The sequence below is a fragment of the Ursus americanus genome, chromosome 9, assembly GCF_024610735.1.
Source record: "Ursus americanus isolate L20-20 chromosome 9, mUrsAme1.1.p, whole genome shotgun sequence".
NCBI lineage: Eukaryota > Metazoa > Chordata > Mammalia > Carnivora > Ursidae > Ursus > Ursus americanus.
The window spans coordinates 38,202,196-38,219,938 of record NC_142135.1 but is presented as its reverse complement, the minus strand read 5'-3'; the positions used below and the strand labels follow the sequence as shown (position 1 = coordinate 38,219,938).

At 40.0% G+C, this 17,743-nt stretch overlaps 1 protein-coding gene across 4 annotated transcripts in view; it reads left to right on the top strand.

Annotated features, from left to right (window-relative positions):
* CPQ (carboxypeptidase Q) overlaps positions 1-17,743 on the top strand; it is a 439,142-nt gene that overhangs the window by 269,584 nt on the left and 151,815 nt on the right. For all 4 annotated transcript variants that reach the window (XM_045805901.2, XM_087864711.1, XM_087864710.1 and 1 more), the window contains exon 5: positions 10,321-10,432. In XM_045805901.2, the coding sequence (XP_045661857.2) occupies positions 10,321-10,432 (112 nt within the window). The remainder of the gene's footprint in view (positions 1-10,320; positions 10,433-17,743) is intronic.

The following is a 17,743-nucleotide window of genomic DNA, read 5'->3' as shown; positions in this document are numbered from 1 at the left end:
AAAGTTGTCTTCAAGTGTTGACCTCATTAGAAGCCGTGCAGCTATGCCAAAGTTCACTGCCGAAGTCTTCAACTTGGGATGGTTGACTTCTGACTCCCCGTTACCTGGTCCAGGCCTTGGCAAGCAGGAGCTAACAGAATAACTTGGATGTTTGCGGTAGAAATAATTTATGTAACTGTTATTTAAAATACAGGCTATCATGGCAGGTTAGTATTTCTCAAAGCCTCTTTCCCATTTCTCAGTTTACCTAGTCTTAGCCACACCCATGATGACACCAGCTGGTGCTCATCAGCACACGGTGAAGCGGTTTCTCTTCATTTTGTCATGTGAGCCTCAGCAACCGGACATAAGCCTGCGTTCACATCTTGACCTGGGTTTACTTTCTTCTTTCTTCCTCTGCCTTTGCCAAAGCTTCTTTGCAGTCTTCTTGCCTTCTAATCTGTCTACTTCATCTCCTCTTTTTTGTGCTAGTTATCATTTTGCTTCATTCTTCATGGGAACTGGTGGTAGAGGAGGAATTACTGTATAGCCTCACTGTGCTTTTCAAAGTGACAATACTCATTTGGTTAGGAACCCCTGGTCTGCTGTTCAGTTTCTTTTCTTGGCTCGTCAAATAGGTCCAGAGCTGGAGGCTGCAGATATTGTATAGACAGAAGCTTTCAGCTGATCTTGCAGATTGACTTCTGTAGACAACATTCAGAAGATCACAGAAAGTTATAGAATTGAGAAAGTTTCCACAATCAATAGACAAACATCAAAAACAGTACTCTAAGCCCATAGGCTTCTGAGGTTTTATAAAACATTAGGGGCCAAAAAGGATCCTTTAGTTTTTAAACCTAAATGGCAAAAAAAAAAAAAAAAAAAAAGATTTCTTTTTCCTTCCCTTCCTCCCTCCCTCTCTCCCCCTTCTTTCATTCTAACTTAACTTTCCTTTCCTTTCCTTTCCTTTCCTTTCCTTTCCTTTCCTTTCCTTTCCTTTCCTTTCCCTACCTTACCTCTCCCTACCTTTCCCTCCCCTCCTCTCCCCTCCCCTCCCCTCTCCTTCTCTTTTCTTTCTTTCTTTCTTTCTTTCTTTCTTTCTTTCTTTCTTTCTTTCTTTCTTTCTTTCTTTCTTTCCTTCTTTCTCAGCACCTTGGCCTCTATTTTCTATAATGATGATACTCTATTAGCTTGTCTCAGTTGAATAATGAAAATTTGGTACCAAAATACCAAATGCTTCCATTTTTTATTTTTAAATCTTATGCGCCATGTCTAACAAAATCCTAGAACATAGTGGTGAGTGAATAGCTGTCAGAATAGAGAAGTTATAGCTGTGCCCTGTACCATAGTTGGATTTGACCATAGGAAAGGTGATCACTATTGAGACAGAAATTGCCTAAACTCTGTCTCCCTTTCCTCCCTTGCGGAAGTTCAAATACAGTGTTGTCATTCAACTTTTCTACTCTTCCCATCCTTTCAAGTGAGACAACTTATCCTGTGGTTGCTTAGGCCAAAAGAGAAGGGATTCAGGAACATGGTTCTTTCACTTAAAAGATTATCATCTTCAGTTGCAACCAGTCATGACTTCTGGATGAAAGCCACTTACCTTCATTTAATCAGAATGATTTCCTTCCATAGACACTCTCTCCTGTGTCTGATCCACAAGTCAATCTCGAATGAGTTTTAGCCATTTCTTCCAAGTACACTGCAATCACATTTAAAGATCTACCTAAAACTTGGTTTTTGTGAGTCACAGATAAATTAGGCCCTTCTTGTCCTGTCTTCAGATATTAGCAATGTGCTCAGACTATTCAACTAGCAACAGGCACAATCTTTCTTTTATGAAGCCAATTTGAGTGCCCTGCACATGTAAGAAGAGACACTCAAGGAATGGAAACAGCTCCTTTCAGGAGTAGCTGTGGTGATGGGTGAGCATTTGGACAGGTGGTTCATTTTCTTGTGAAAGAAGTCTGTATCCTGTAAACAATCAATACCCAACAGTTTCACTAAATAAAGCTTGAATGTAAATTAATTCAAAAGGAGCTCAGATGTTCGCTGCATTGCCTCTGAATACACCCTGTGGGTCAGGAGCCTAGCTTTATTCTGTAGACCACCTAGTCTGTTCAATGGGGAGGACAATATTTGTTCAAACATAGCCCCTTTGTCTGTGTTGAGCAATAGCACAATACATTCAGCAACTGTCCTCTGAAAGCCAAGGCTTTGTCTCCGGCAAGGATTATGAAAACACGGATTTCTTGAGAAGTGCCTGCCCACCTGTGTTTAGATTCTAAATTGTGGGAAGATCTTGGCAGCCAGAATATCTAGGAGATGCTCAGGGAAAAGTCTGTTGAGGTTATGGAGACTTCTCAAAGGACAATTTCCCCCTTTAAAGTGGTTAGAATAGAAGAAGAATTCTTGAGAACTGACATGGAATATTGGACTAGGTGGAACCTTGGAAGATTTTATCTCTTCGTAGTTAGCTTTCCATGTAAGACGTAAGAATGTATCCTGTTTTAGAAACCCTCCCAGGAATGAAATTTTCCATAACCTTTCCCCTGTTAGCCATTTTTGTTTAAACTTCTACAAAAGCCTTCCATCAGAAAATTCTTGATCGTGTGTATGACCGTCACGGTCACCGCTACAACCCAGAACTGGTTCCCTTGCTGTATCTTTTGCTGCTCATACCCTCCACAGATGGGCCTGTCATGGCTGAAGCCCATTATTAGATCACTTCTTGGCTTCTTCTCTAAGGCCAAATAATGAGAGGTTTTTTTCCTCCCTTTTTTGTAGGTCATGTTTTTCAACTATCTAATGATTTTTGTTGTTGAAAATTGGATTGGGGATTTCCTGTGTCTGGAAATGCACCAGGCCATGAACTTTGCAACCCCGATACTCCTCCCTCTACCTCTTAAAATATACCAAATAAAATGAGACTGAGAGACTGAAGCAGCTGCAAGCAGAGCAAAACATCACAAAATCAAAAAATAAAAACACTGAGTAGTTGTCTTTCTGGTTTTTGATTGAGCAAAAACATTTGTAAAATGAAGCATGCTTCATAGTTAAGTGGGCATCCTGTTTATTAAGGATCAAGCAGTAAGAACTCAGGTTTAGATAAACACCTACACAACTCCCAACTTAAAATGCAGAATGTTAAAAACTAAGCACACCAAGAAGATAAGTATGAGCCAATAGTGGCCCTTTCTTAGCATATCTGGTATATATATATAACTTCCATTTACTATGGGCATTTAGAGACCATTGAGCCATTATCACGATAACTTTCAATACAAGTATTTTGATTTTTACATTTATCTTTGATCTCTAGTTGGTTTTAAGGGGGATCCTATCTTTTTCAGGTTTTAGAATCAAGATTATGATTGTAAATCAATACAGACATTTTCCATATTTTTTCTTTGCTTTGCAACAGCTGAATTAGAATGAGATATATCTGACCTGTAATGTTTGTTTGAACTCACTTACAAAACCATCTGAGCCCCATGCCTTCACAGGTACATCTCTGATAACTCTTGCTATTGTTCAATATAGCACACTTGCAAAAGACTTTATTTAACGTGTGTGTATAGCATAAAGAATGATAATGAAAGGATTACACATGTTCTAACCACTCAGTTTCAGAGAAAGAACACTGCCAGTGTCTTAGAAGCCCACTCGAATCATCTGTGTATGGCCCTCTCTTATCATCTCCTCCACTCTGCTCCAACCCCCATCTGTTAGAAAAATTATCCTGATTTTGGCTTACCATTACTTTGCTTTTCTTCATGATTTTACTATTTTTGTATGCATTGCCAAAGATGATATTCTTTAGTTCAGCCAAATTTTGAAATTTATATAATGGAATCATACTCTTCTCTTTCTTTTGTGATTTCCTTTTTTGTGTTTGCTTTGCTTCCATATTTTTGTTTTGAGATTCATTTATTTTGATAGATGTAGGTTGAGGTCATTTTCACTACTTTATAATATTCCATTGTAGGACTGTGCCACAATTTATTTATCCATTCTACTGTTGATGGACATTTGGGTTGGTTCTAGTTTGAGGCCTTGTGATTGCTTCAGTATGACCGTTTTGGCCCACATCTCCAAGAACTCAAGTGCGGGAATTCCTCTAACATATGCATCTAATGTGCTATTGTTGGGTTGTGAGATGTACATATGCTCAAATTTTAAAGGGAGATGCCTAATAGTTTCCCTAAAGGGTTTAACAATTTTCTGCTCCTACCTGCAGTGGATGAGAATTCCTTTTGCTCAGCATCCTTGCCAGGACTCCATAGTGTCAAATTTAAACTTTTTTCCAGTTAGAGAGGTGCAGAGTGGGATTTTGTTGAGGATTTAATTTCCATTTCCCTGACAAATAATGAGGGTGGCCATCTTTTCAAATGCTTGGTGTCCATTCATAATTTCTTTCCTGTGAAATGCCTATTTATGCCTTTTTTCCATTTGCCTGTTGTGTTGCTCATCTTTTCTGTTTGAATAGTAGGAATTCTTTATATACTTTGAATATAAACCATTTTTTGGTTATATGTATAATAAATATCTTCCCCCAACTTGTAGCAACTCCTCTCATTCTGTGATTTCTCCTGATGAACACAAAGTCTTCGGTTTTCATAGTTGACTTCATGCATCTTTTCTTCATGCTTTGCATTTTTTGTATCTTGTTTAAGGACTCTTCCCCCTCCCCTGGAGACATGAAGATATTTTTTCTTACATAAGTTTTAATTTTTTACTTCGTTTAAGTATTTAATTCATCTACACATAATTATACTTTTCATTTCTGTTTGACTTTTTAAATATAGTTTCCATCTCTCTGGTGAAATTCCCCATCCTTTCCACTAGATTTTTCACATATTAATCATAATTACTTTTAAGTCCTTGTCTGATATTTTAAATCTCCAGGCTCCATTTGGGTCTATGGTATCGTATTAAATACTGTATTTCCTGACAGTGGATCGTTTTATTTCTTGTTTTATCCGTCATGGTTTTGATTGGATACTGGGTATCATATGTAAGAGAACAGCAGAGCCCGACGTGAGTAGTATGTGAGTCCAAAAGTGACTATGCCTCTTCTGTCAAGCCACTGGTATGAGGCTGTGAGTCCATCTGTCATAGCCGAGCTGGGTTTGGATTTTATTCTTTCTGTTCTTACCTTTGGTGCTCACCTGCTTCGCATTTGTCCGGCATGGGTTGCTGCTACACTGTTTTTAGTCTCTGTAGGGGTTGGGTTGCTGGAGGAGCTTTCCCGGTGCCTTGCTTCATCCTCGGCTTTCAGCGGACTCCGTGTGCCTGCAGCGCAGCCCGTGTTTCTCTCTGGGCTCTTGCCCTTCCCTGAGCTGTAAGCTATTACTGCGGTGCTTGTTACTCACCGTAGGCCCCTGGTGGGGACAGGGTAGTCTCTTGTTCTTCTGCCCCTCTGTGTGCCTGAGGTCGAGAGTGGAGCTTTCTCAACATCTCTGCTCTCCCTCAGCCCCTGTGGAAGCCAGACTCTGCCATATGTCGTGGGAATAAGTAGCCCACCCGACGCCCTGCCCCTTACCCGGTGGCCGCAGAACTCTGCTTTGCATTGGTGCAGGACTGTGGGCATGAGCACGTTCCCTGACCTCCGGAGGCATACGTGTTTTCCCTAGTGTCAGTACAGGGTGGGAGTGCAATTTTCTACCCTTCCCCTTAGCTACTGCCCTTTGCTCAGGACTGCCCTGCGGGACCGTTTTTTTCTCCCTCTCCCCAGGGGGCAGATGACTTCTGCTTCCTATGAGAGAAGGGTCCCAGAAGCAGCTCGGGTTTGCTGCCTGCCTCCCAACAGCCCCTGGTCTTCATCTATCTGCCCTCCTGCACCACTGAGGCAAGCTCTCTCCGGGCATCTGCCCTGCTCCCAGGATTCTTGTGAGCGCCTCAGGGAGGCCAATGGAAGAGAGCTTTAAAATTGGGTATTCTGGTGCCTTACATGGGAGGTTCCCAGGGATTCTAAACACTCACGTTAGCCCACATTCGCCTTTTCAGAATTTTTAAAACATTTTCCTTGTCTTCTTCATTCCTGCTTTCGTCTGTCACCTCCATCTGTTGTCACTGTCAACTCTTCCTCCTGTCATCACAAAAGGCCAAGCAGTTCATGTGTGCCATCTCTCCTTGGGTGAGCTTGTTATTCTCTGGAATTTAGCTCCTCTGGCTGAATCACAATCTGAGATCTCTGATGGGCCTTAAGAAGTGATGATTTTGTAGATTATCCAGATTTCTGTCACTGTTAGGGCAGGCACAGAAGTCTCCTGCGGCCGTCCAGTTTAAGAGGAAGCAGACTGATCTTTCCTCTCCCTGCCACCACCACTCTCTGTTTTCCTCCTTTGCCCTGTTTTTCTTACTAGCACTTAAAACTACCATTATATCGTATTTATTTATTGTCTATCTCCCTTACCAGAATAATGCCATTAAGATAGAATATTTATTTTTTCCATTTCTGTACCTCTGACCTAGAATAGAAACTCAATACAAATTGTTGACTAAATGCTTGCAGTGAATGCCAAAGATGCGACATTTTCTCCAGTATCTTGTATTAGCTTGTTTTCATAAGAATGTGCTTGCTCTGAGGCTGTTCTCTCTCCCTTGTTCTGCGTATTTTTCACATGTCCCATTTTGATTATGTTCTTACTCATCTTTGAGTCAGGCAAATCTGTCCGCACTCAGTGTCTCCGTATGCACCAGTTACGAAGAAGTAAGGGGCTTGTGCTTGAGGCTGCTCTCTGTCTGCCCTTGATTTGGTTTATCTCTGCTCTCAGACCCACAGCTGGCCTGGAGGGGGCTGTGAGCCACCGCCAGTTCAATTGTTCATCATAGCGGGTTTCCAGCCGGTGTATTTCTGCTCTACCGTGCTAGGTTCTCCCCCTCCCACCCCCACCCCCCACCCCAAGGCCTAGTCTTTGGTAGTCAGGGCCAATGTGTGCCTCCCAAACAACAAACTGCATTTCCCATCATCACAGTTCCCCTTTGGCCGTCCTAATTGGTTTTGGTGTGGCTGCCATTGCTGCTGCTATGGTTTTACTAATTTTTACCCTTGTCTGCGTTTGGAAGACATGGTGGTGAAGAGGAAGGTGGAGGGTGGGAATTGGTCAGTGCTCTGCCCGCTGAGGGAGCAGCACACAAATGGGTAACGAAGTGGGTGTCCCACTTCTCTGTCGCATCTAGGCCATGTTGTTGCGTCTAGGCCATGTTGTTGCGCCAAGGGCTCCACATTAGGCAACAGAGAGAGTGAAGGGACTGTGTGTTTTCCTCTTTTATCAGGTGATTCTTTTTCATGAAACTGGAGCATTCTGTGTTTTTGGGTAGTCTGTTTTTATTTCGTTTTCCTAAATCAGATCCAAATGTATTGTAGGCAATGTTCATTTCTGCCTGACCCTGACATGAGGCATGGAGAGTTTGTGTGCTCTACTGATTTATCCTCTGTGAGGCTGCAGTAACAAAGGAGACCTTGTACGCTATTATTTCACAGTAGAGCTCTTACGATTAGGAAAGCTCAAGTTCATCAGAAATGCTCCCAAATTGTCATTATCTAGTTTTTGTATCAGAATTATAACTGCTATCCCATGGTGGCCCCCAATATATTTTCTAATTAAAAAAAATATTAAAACAAGCTCTCACAATCTAAATGGTTTATAACCATTCTTCTCTAGCAGTGTGCCAAAAACCTTGTCTTATGGGATATCATTTAGTTTCCTAGCATTCAAAACTATATTCCCCATCTTTTAATTATTTAAGCGATAATTCTGGGTTGGATAATGGAGACATTTTAGAAAACATAAAGATGTGTGATTATAAAATAACCTCTATTATTCTGAAGGATAAAACAATAGCTGCCTTGACTTAGTCACTCTTATGTGACTGGAAAAAAGTTCATTAAAACACATTTTGACACTTTTAATCCACTGAAACTCTAACTTCATTGGGAAAATGGCTCTGAGGATGGTGAGAACATTGACTAATTGGTTTGTTCATCCCACATGGGATTACACCAGTTTCTGAATCAGAATTTCCTGCTATTGCAACATGGTTTCTTCTTTCTTCTTCTTTTTTTTTTCCTTTCCTTAGAAACAATCCATTTGGGCTCATTACATGGCCATTTGTTAGTCTTGTTAGTTACAAGGCGTTGTACTTGTTTTTGATTACAGTGAAGTCATGTAGCCCAGGTCTGTGTATGTGTATCTGTGTGTGTGTGTGTGTGTGTGTGTGTGTGTGTGTGTGTGTGTGTGTGTATACACAGACTCAGTGCGAGATCCTGCAGCTGTTCGGGGAAGCAGGCAGTGCCAGGGGGTCACCTGGATATTTCAGAACCCAAATCCTGCTTCCCAAAATCATGGGGCATTTTTATTTCATTCATCAAGAAGATCGGTTCAGCTTTGATTTGCTTACTACATGCTATCCATAGACATCAGTCCGCTTAACTTTTGAAAGCTTTTTATTGATATGTAATTTTCTCAGAGAAAGTACACAGATCCTAAGTGTGTAACAAGATCAGCTTTCTTACAAACTCAGCACACCTGTGTAACTGGAACCTGGATCACAAAACAGAATGTGACCAGCACCCTGGAAGCTCTCCTTGTACCCCCTTCATGTCACTAACCCTTCTCACCTTGGATCACCATTCTCCTCTTCTGATTGTTTTTGTATTTTATATACTTGGAATTATACATGATATATTATTTTGTGTCTGGTTTCTTTCATTTGTCATTCTTTTTATGAGATTCATTTCCATTGACCGTGTATTGTGTCTCTTCATTCTTACTGCTGTGTGGTGTTCTATCAATCAATACAACACAATTTATTCATTCTGCTGTTAACAGGCATTTAAACAGTTTCCTTTTGGGGAGGGGGAGGAGGGCATTATGAATACTCTGAACATTCTAGTACATCTCTTTTGGTGAAAGTTTATATACACATACATTCCTGTTGGAAATATAGGAGTGGAAGTGTTGGGGCATAGGGTGTGTGTATGTTCAGATTTAATAGGAGAAGCCAGTTTTCTGGAGTGGTTGGAAGCACTTGCACTCACACGGGCAATGTGTGAGAGTTCCAACCACTCCATCTCTTTGCCAATATTTGACATTTTCTGCATTTTTTATTTGAGTCATTTGGGTGCATATGTATTGAATGTGTAATTTATATTTCCTTGATGATAGTGAACCTGAGTACCCTTTCATATTATTATTAGTATTTGTATATCTGTTTTTGTGAGTTGTCTTTTCAAGTCTTTTGCCCATGTTTTTATCAATTGGCTCTTTCTTTATTACTGTTGGATAGGAATTCTTTAGATAATGTGGGTATAGTTCCCTTGTTGTGTATATGTGTTGTAAATATCTTCTCTGTGGGTTGCCTTTTCACTCATGTAATGGGGTCTTTTGATGAACAGACATTCCTTATTTTTCAAAGTTCGGTGTATTATTTTTTACTTTTATGCTTTGTGCTTTTGGAATTCAGTTTAAGAAATCTTTGCCTACCCCAAGTTGACAAAACTGTTCTATGCTTTCCTCTAACATCTTTATTTAGATTTGTAATTCGTCTGATTTGATGCTGTATATTGTGTGAAATAGAGGTCGAGATATAATTTTTCCATGTGGATATCCCATTAATTGTGCATCATTTTACTTGCTTCATTTAAAATGTTTTCATAACGTTTAGTTTCACTGAAATATGTTTTATATTTTCCTGGAGAGAATTACTAATGTTTCTTTAAAAAAATTTAAACCTATGGTGATTTAAAATTTATAACATAATCTGTAGATTTACTTAACACTAATGTAAATTGAATTTTTTTAAAAAGTTCTTTGTTTAGACTCTACTTTGTAACTCCAGTATATTTATTCAACACCAGAGTGATTTATAACACACAAACCATAATCATTTTTTTAAAAAAGTAATTATTGTTCTCACTTTTTCATTTGAATTCAACCCAACACATGTTTATTATAAGTCTGCTAGAATTTGGGACAGCTGAGACTATGGTTGAAGTTTTGAGGTCCATTTTATGTCACTTATGTTTTAAGCCATGTAATAAATTGTCAAACATTGATTAGTAATAAACCATTTTACTTTAGTATTCAAAGTTATGTTAATAAAGAGAAGTACTAGGTGAGAATTTTTATTACTATCAGGATGAGCTTCCAACCCTTCTGTAATGCCTTCTACCAGGTTTTCCACTGGTAATGACACAGATCTTTTAAGATGTAAAAATAGAAAAGAAAATATAAAAGTTTCATATCTGTATTTGGAATGACTGTGAATGCTTCCTCTTTGATGTCATTTCTGCTTAGTTTTATTTTTTTCCCTTTTTATTATTTGTCCTAGGTTGTACTGGTCAGTGGACATCTGGACAGCTGGGACGTTGGGCAGGGCGCCATGGATGATGGCGGTGGGGCCTTTATATCATGGGAAGCACTCTCGCTTATCAAAGATCTTGGTAAATATTTGGAAAGTCGTTAACCAATGTGTGAGGATCTCAGTAGTGACATGTTTAACTCAACACACAAAATACTGAACAGATAAGTTACTGTGATATGTTCAAAGTTCTATATGTGTTTTGTCGGTTGATTCTCAGGAAAGAATGAGTTTGTCCCCTTAAAGAAAGAAATTTTTATTCAAGCGTATGCCAGACATCCCAAGTATCAAATATGATCAGCCACCAGGGAAAATGAACAAGCACATAAAACTGTAGCAAATGTAACCACATCAGCTAGAGACTATGTGAGGAAACCATGACCAAGTGCAAAGAAAAGTCAGCAGCTCTCCCTGCCTCCTTTTCCTTGCTCATCTTAAAGACATTATCAGGCTGTTACGAAAGCTTTACTGCAGCCGTCTTTCCATGGCGGAAGTCAAAGAGAGCTACACAGGACTGAAGGAGCGATCTCTTTACCCACGATAAGGGATCCAGGCTGAAGAACTGGAACTTCCAGGTGAACCTAGACATTAGGAAGGTGGACAGGCGTTAACAGGAAAAGCTAATAGTGAAAGTGGTTTTGATGACCCTCTTTGCGAACAAAAAGCATGCATTTCCTCTTTGTGTGCTGGTTAAAAAGGCAGATTTTAAGTGAGGTTAGAAATAATGAAAAAATCTGAAGTAAGAGTCCCACATCAAGTCAGAGCAGGGGTGGCCATAAAATCCCTCATCAGCAGAATGTTGTGTATCGTAACTATGGAATGCCTCCGCTTCAGATCTAGGAAACGAGAACATCCTCTTTGGTGAAGGCTTTCCATTGCTTACTTCAATACCTATGCGTTTAAATGCCTGCCTTTCTTCTAGTGTTTAATGAACCCTTCTAATCCTGTAAATAAGCCCATTAGATGATCGGTCATATTAACAGTAGATTGCTGAAATGGTCTTGCTTGGGGCAAATCTTCCGTGTACCATTTTGGTTTATGTTTTAGTTGTGTTTTAAAAAGCGGCGAGGTGGAGACGTGGTTATGCATTTTTTTTCTTTTTTAATAGGCCAGTGTCTCTTAACCTTGGCACTCCTGACATTTGAGGCTACAGAATTCTGCATCGTGGGGTCTGTCTCATGCTAATGTTTAGCAGCACCCATGGCCTCTATCTACCGGATGCCAATAAGCACCATCCCCCTCAAGTTGTAACAGCCACAAATGTCTCCAGAAGTTGCCAAATGTCCCTTGGCAGGTCGGGGCTGGTGGTGGAGGAATGCATAAAATCGGTCCACTGAAATGATCTAATAAAAAAATCACTAGAAGACCTGATATAGGGCCATTTTGCGGGGGAAAGAAAGCAAACTCATTGGAAACCTTACATTGAAGGTACTTAGGCTTTTGACCTCACTTCCGTACTAAACACGCACTGGGTGAAGGCAGTTTGTAAAAGCTGGGCATACAGAAAGGTTAAAGCATGTCTTCTCTTCTTAAGACCCTTAGAATAGAGTTGGAGCGTACACACGTGCCTTTTCATATGGGCGCCCGTACGCATCTAATTCCAAGGTCTGCTTTAGAATTGGGTTAAGGTTTGAGAGAAAGGAGTTATCCAGCAAATAAAAACCCCAAAACATACATTCTTCAGAGAAGATCTGGGAGACTTTATATGGGACTACTCTCCTCCTACCCTTGAAAATATTCCCTTGGTGATCCATTCATTCCAGAATGAAGTGGGTTCCAGACATGAGACAGGCAGCAAACATCTTCTTCCTTATGGGGCCCAGATATGCATTTAGGAGGTTAATTTTATTTCAGTATGTTCAGCCAGCTTGATTAGAAACGGACTGGTAGGGCGAAAAGAGAACTGGACCCATCTGAATTGGTGTTTATGTCCCTCTGTGCCTCAAACGCCTTTTTTGACCTCGGGCAGGTCATTTGAACTTTCTGGTCTTCATTTTCTTCATCTCTTTTAACTGTAAGCTTCCAGAGTCTTTTATCTGCTCTAGATGGGAATAAAAGTGGTGTCTTCTCTAGGCTTTGAATCTTACCTTTTTAGTACTCAGCATGGGACCCTAAATCATTGTTAATTGAGTTGAATTCAATTGCATAGATAAATGTAACACCATGCAAAGGTGAATTGAGTATCTTTTTCCAACACTGACTTCTGTTGCTTTTGATAGCTAGTAACCAGTCTTCTTCAACTCAGGACTCAACTCTCCTATAGATTTCTGAAAACCTATGTAAACATATGAATAAAACTCTGAAATAAAAAGTAATATTTCTTTTGTTTTAAAGATTTATTTACTTAAGAGAGAGCGAGCGCTGCTGGGGGGAGGGACAGAGAGAGAGGAAGGAGGAGAAGGAGAGTCTCAAGCAGACTCCCTGTTGGGTACGGAGCCCAATGTGGGGCTCCATCTCACGACCCTGAGACCATGGACCTGAGCTGAAACCAAGAGTCAGATGCTTAACTGACTGAGCCACCCAGGTGCCCCAAAGAGTAAGATTTCTTTTGAGAAGATGTTAAGAGGCAGCATGGCATACTGTTAAAAAAGCATTGGACCCTGGATCCAGACTGCCCGAGTTCATATCCTGGCCGTGCATCTTCCTAAGCATGTGGCCTTTGCCTTTCGGTGCCTCATTTTTCTCATCTGTGAAATTGGGATGATAATAGTTCCTATCTCATAGAATTGCTTTGCAAATTGAATAGTCTATTCATGTAATGTAGTTAGAAAGGTGCCCGACCCAACCCAAGTACTCAATAAATGTTAACTTTTATTATATAGTAAACCTGACACTGACAGTACCATAGTTTTTATGTAAGGGGGGATGGTAATTTTTATAGTAATTATATTGCTTCCTCACTGAATATGTTAGTTATACTGATGTAACTCTAGGTCCAGCTGCTATGGTAAATGCTTTCTCTTTACTATTTAAGCAGCTGTCTCTTGTATGATGGAAATCCAGTGACCCCTTCACTTTTTTCTGCTTTCATACTAAATTTTGAGGAATCTGACTTTCTCCTTGTCACTTCCTGCCTCCATTTCTGGCTTAGGTCAAATGCCTGGTCTCCACTCTGTACCTCACTTCCTGTGATTGTACCCATTGAGTCTTACTCTTTAATTCTAAAGTTAAAATTAGATTGTGGATTTCTATTTGTAGATTGCCCATGTGTTTTAATGTGAAGAACTGGATCCAACATGTGACATATGAGTTCTGTTTGAAAATTACTGATATGCTTGAACAAGAAATAGGACTTTGGGAAATGGGTTCATAATTATATTACTTAAGCCCAATTATATTACTATAAGCCCAAACTGTTTAAGTGGTGAAATGCGAAAGCTCTGTGGCAGTCTTTTTTCCATGAAAAGTAACTCCTTTTGGCTGATGTTCCTTGGACAATATGTCATGCAGCATGCATGTCAAAATCCCTCAGTGGGGCTCATGAATTTGAAGTGTTGGTCCAGCGAGGATTTCTGATATTTAGGAATATAGTTCTAAGATTCATCCTTCTTATCTCTTCTCCTTTGTTCTTTTCTTTTACAATTCTAATGGATTCACTCTTTTGCCCAGGCCATCAGCTAAAACTATATTCAATTAATCTAACAGAAGAGATATTTGTGCTTTGCAAATATAATCAGTCACTCCTGAGTAACTGTCAACAGAAGGCTATTTGCTGTGAAATGCTAGTGAATACTTCTTTGTGTTTGTGGTTTACTGGACTTGAAACTGTTTATTTGAAATGTCATTTCCTGGAATGTTCTAGTGTCAGTGAACAAAGCCTATGGCCAAAGATGCTATGCTTCAAAATGTTCACTTGGCACTTGAAAAATAAACCACCATCCATCCCCAAATTCTTCCAACTTTACCATTTTCTGTGAAGTTGGAATTTTGAGTTTGGGGGCCTACACAAAGGAAAAAAATCAGAATTAATAGCACGACTTACTTTTCGAAATTTGGAATATATGTGAAACATCTTGCTAGAGAAATTTAAATGTGAGTGTCCTGATTGTGATTATTATATAAGGGCTCAAAAGTCTGTAGGTTAGAAAAATATTTTATTTATCTATCCCTTCACTCATTCGCTCAGCAAATTTTTATTGTACACCGGATTGCACGTCCGTGTTCCAGATGCCTTGTACCAAAGGGGAATGTGACATGGTCCCCAAAATCCTTAAAGTGGGAGAGATGTTGAATTCAAAAATTGCGATGAAACTGTTTTAAGTTCTTTCACTGAAGTATGTACAAGTGACTTTTGGACACCTAGTGAAGGGAGGGACGAGGACAGTGTGGCTGGATCAGGGCATCTTCACAAGGCCAATATTGAAGCTTTCTTTTCCAAAGAGAAATACAAATTCCTGAAGTGGAAGGGGCACAGTGATGAATTCCCAGCAGTGTATAGAGCCTCCAGCCCTGCACTTCATTAAAAATGAGGAGAAAATTGTTGACAGTAGCAATCTTGGGATGGTAGGGGAAGAGAGGATTTGCAAAACTGTGGGAAATGTACACTCTTTATTTAACATTTTTATATAACATTAGATCTTTTTTATAATAAGAAGGTATTATTTGAGTAATCAGGAAAAAAACCCTCAAAAGCCAAAAGAAAGATTCTTGGCATCACCATTATGATAAACATTGTGTCAACACGAACAACAGGGCAGAGGTGGGAAGGAGGCAGAGTGATGCAGGAGTCATCAAGCCCTCCAGGCCCCGAGGTACACAAGGGCGCACAGCACGTGCGTGCTGAGGCTTTGATGTAGTCAGAGCTTTAGGCACCCACTTGGAAAGCAGCGGATTCTCTCTTAGAGGGAGGCATCCATCCAGGAAGAGGATTTCCTTCTCCTCAGTCAAGCCTCCCTTGGAAAAGTCCCAGGAAGTCCAATCCAGAATAACTGGGCAAGGGAAGTGAACAGCTTCCAGTGAAATGGAAACCTAAGGGGTAGAGCTAGAGACAGCCAGAGCCCTGGAGCCAGCTTGGCACCAGCCCAGACTAGAAAGGCACTCCCACTCAGAAAGGACCTCCCCCAGGGGCTTAGCCATGCCTCTGAGTAGAATAACAGTTCTAAAAGCTAACACTTACAAAATATTACTATGTGGTGGACGTTGTGCTAAGCACTCCACTGGGCACATACTATCTTTCCTTCTTGACAGCTCCAAGCTGTGAGTACACTTGTTATATCCATTTTACAGAAGAGGAGACTGAAGCAGAGGAAAGCTAAGTACTCTACTCAAGATCACACAGCTGTTACGTAAAAAAAGTTGAATACAGGCAGCCTGACTCCTTACTCCTATGTATTTTTAATACAATTTTCCTGGAACAGCATGCCCATTCTGTTTCTAGGAAACCTGATCCTCAGGATAGTGAGATGTTATATAGGGGGAAAAAGGTCTGATAGCCAAATAAATTTAAGAAACTCCCTCTTGGTAATTTCTTGATTCATCAAAAAACATTCGTTGGGAGAGTATATACCTTCGTGGATAGAGTTTACTTTGGGAAACACTGCTCTGGGGGCATTCTTGGGGTTGACAGAACCGAAGAAGAATCCAAAATACAAGCTCAGGTACACTTTATGGGACTGAGTACAAATAGCCTTGGATTTGTTTTCATTCTAGATTTTCTAGGCCGTATTTAGGATCTTGTGGTTGCCAGAATATTGAGAGGATGGAACCATTCAGTGCTTCCTTAATTGGCATGGTAGAGATTATTCTTGTATTTCTTCTTGAAGAGCATTTGTACCCATGTGCAAACTCTCCCCAACAAGTAACTTCTTATCCATGCTATCTGAGCCTGTTTTATTTAAATGAACGTAGTATTATCAGAAATGTTCAACATATGGTAAGGGCTCTCTACCAGGTTTTTTCCATAGCCCCAAAGGAATCAGAATTTGGTAGCATTTTTCTTTTCTAGAAGGGATTTTTATCTTAAAACATGCCACAAAATCTCCCTTCTCTTACTTTGGATGCTCTTCCTCCGCAATTATTTTGTGAACACAGGAAGGGAGACTGATAGCCCTGGGAAAGGTATCCTCTTAAAATCACTGGTCCTCAATACCTTTGGGGAATAATACATCTGCTGTGGAGCTAAGAAATTAACTTGTTTTAAGTCTTAAAGAAAACATATTTTCTCCCAACATTAAATTTCATTTTCATCAATTTGAATTTTAATGTGTAGATGGTGGTTTGCTTTTATTTTTCTGAATAAATTTTGGTCTTGACTTTTTATAATTGTATTTAATGACACAAATACCTAGAACAGTAGAAGAATTAGACTCTAAAAATATGCTTACTCTTTCTTTCTTTCTTTCTTTCTTTCTTTCTTTCTTTCTTTCTTTCTTTCTCTTTCTTTCTTTCTTTCTTTTTCTCCTTCCTTCCTTCCTTCCTTCCTTCCTTCCTTCCTTCCTTCCTTTTTTACTTCTAAAAGTAGCTTTACTGGCATTTGTGGCCTCTTCTCATGGTGTTTTGAGGACGATCTGCTCATTTTTTTATTTGGATATGTTATTTACTCTAGTGGCATGTCTGGCTTTACCACAAGACCTGTAGCAGATACATATTTTTTTCATTCGGGAATTGCTGAGAAGTTTTCCTGAGATTTAATCATGTTTATAAGTTTCACTAAAATACTTAGCATCTTTCCACCCCATCGGCCGACATAGACATTTTCACTGGCATGTGTAAAAAGACAAACTGGTGTAGATTGATCTTCTAAACATGTCCATGAGAGGAAGTAAAATGAATCACTCAGAATTTCTTCCGCCTTTTAGTTTGGATGTGGTATGGGAGGTTCTGTAGTCATTTCACAGCCTGAGGCTGGCATGAATACTGCTGTTATTATTTTATCAGTTAGGTAGAATATACCCTTTCTGTGTAGAAATAGACAAGACCCAGGCCCAGTGGCCTGCAAACTGTGAGCAATTCCTTCCTGTCCAACAAAGAGCCTGGAGGGATGGCAGATGAATGCCGAGAGAGGTGAGTCTCAGGGGGCCCCTTTCCCCACAGTGAGCTCAGCTTCCTCCCCACATCTGCTTTGATTTGGCCTGCATGCCCTTAGAAAGTTAAGAAATGTGGTGTTGTTAAAGGAATCGGAAGCTTTGGTATTATTTATCCTGGAGAAGAAGGATTACGGAAAGACTTAATAATGGTATGCTTAGTGCCCCAGTGGATTTCCTCCCACCCAAGAACGGGATCCATAGAAGTCCAGGGCAGGACAGTCTGGAAAACGTAGGCTACTTCATTAAAAGAGTATCGTCACAGTGTTGCACAAATTGGCTCACAAGGACATCTCCTTTTTCAGGAATAAATATTGAACACCTTTTTCATGTCAGCCAAATAAAATGGATAGAATAGAAGTCCTTCCATC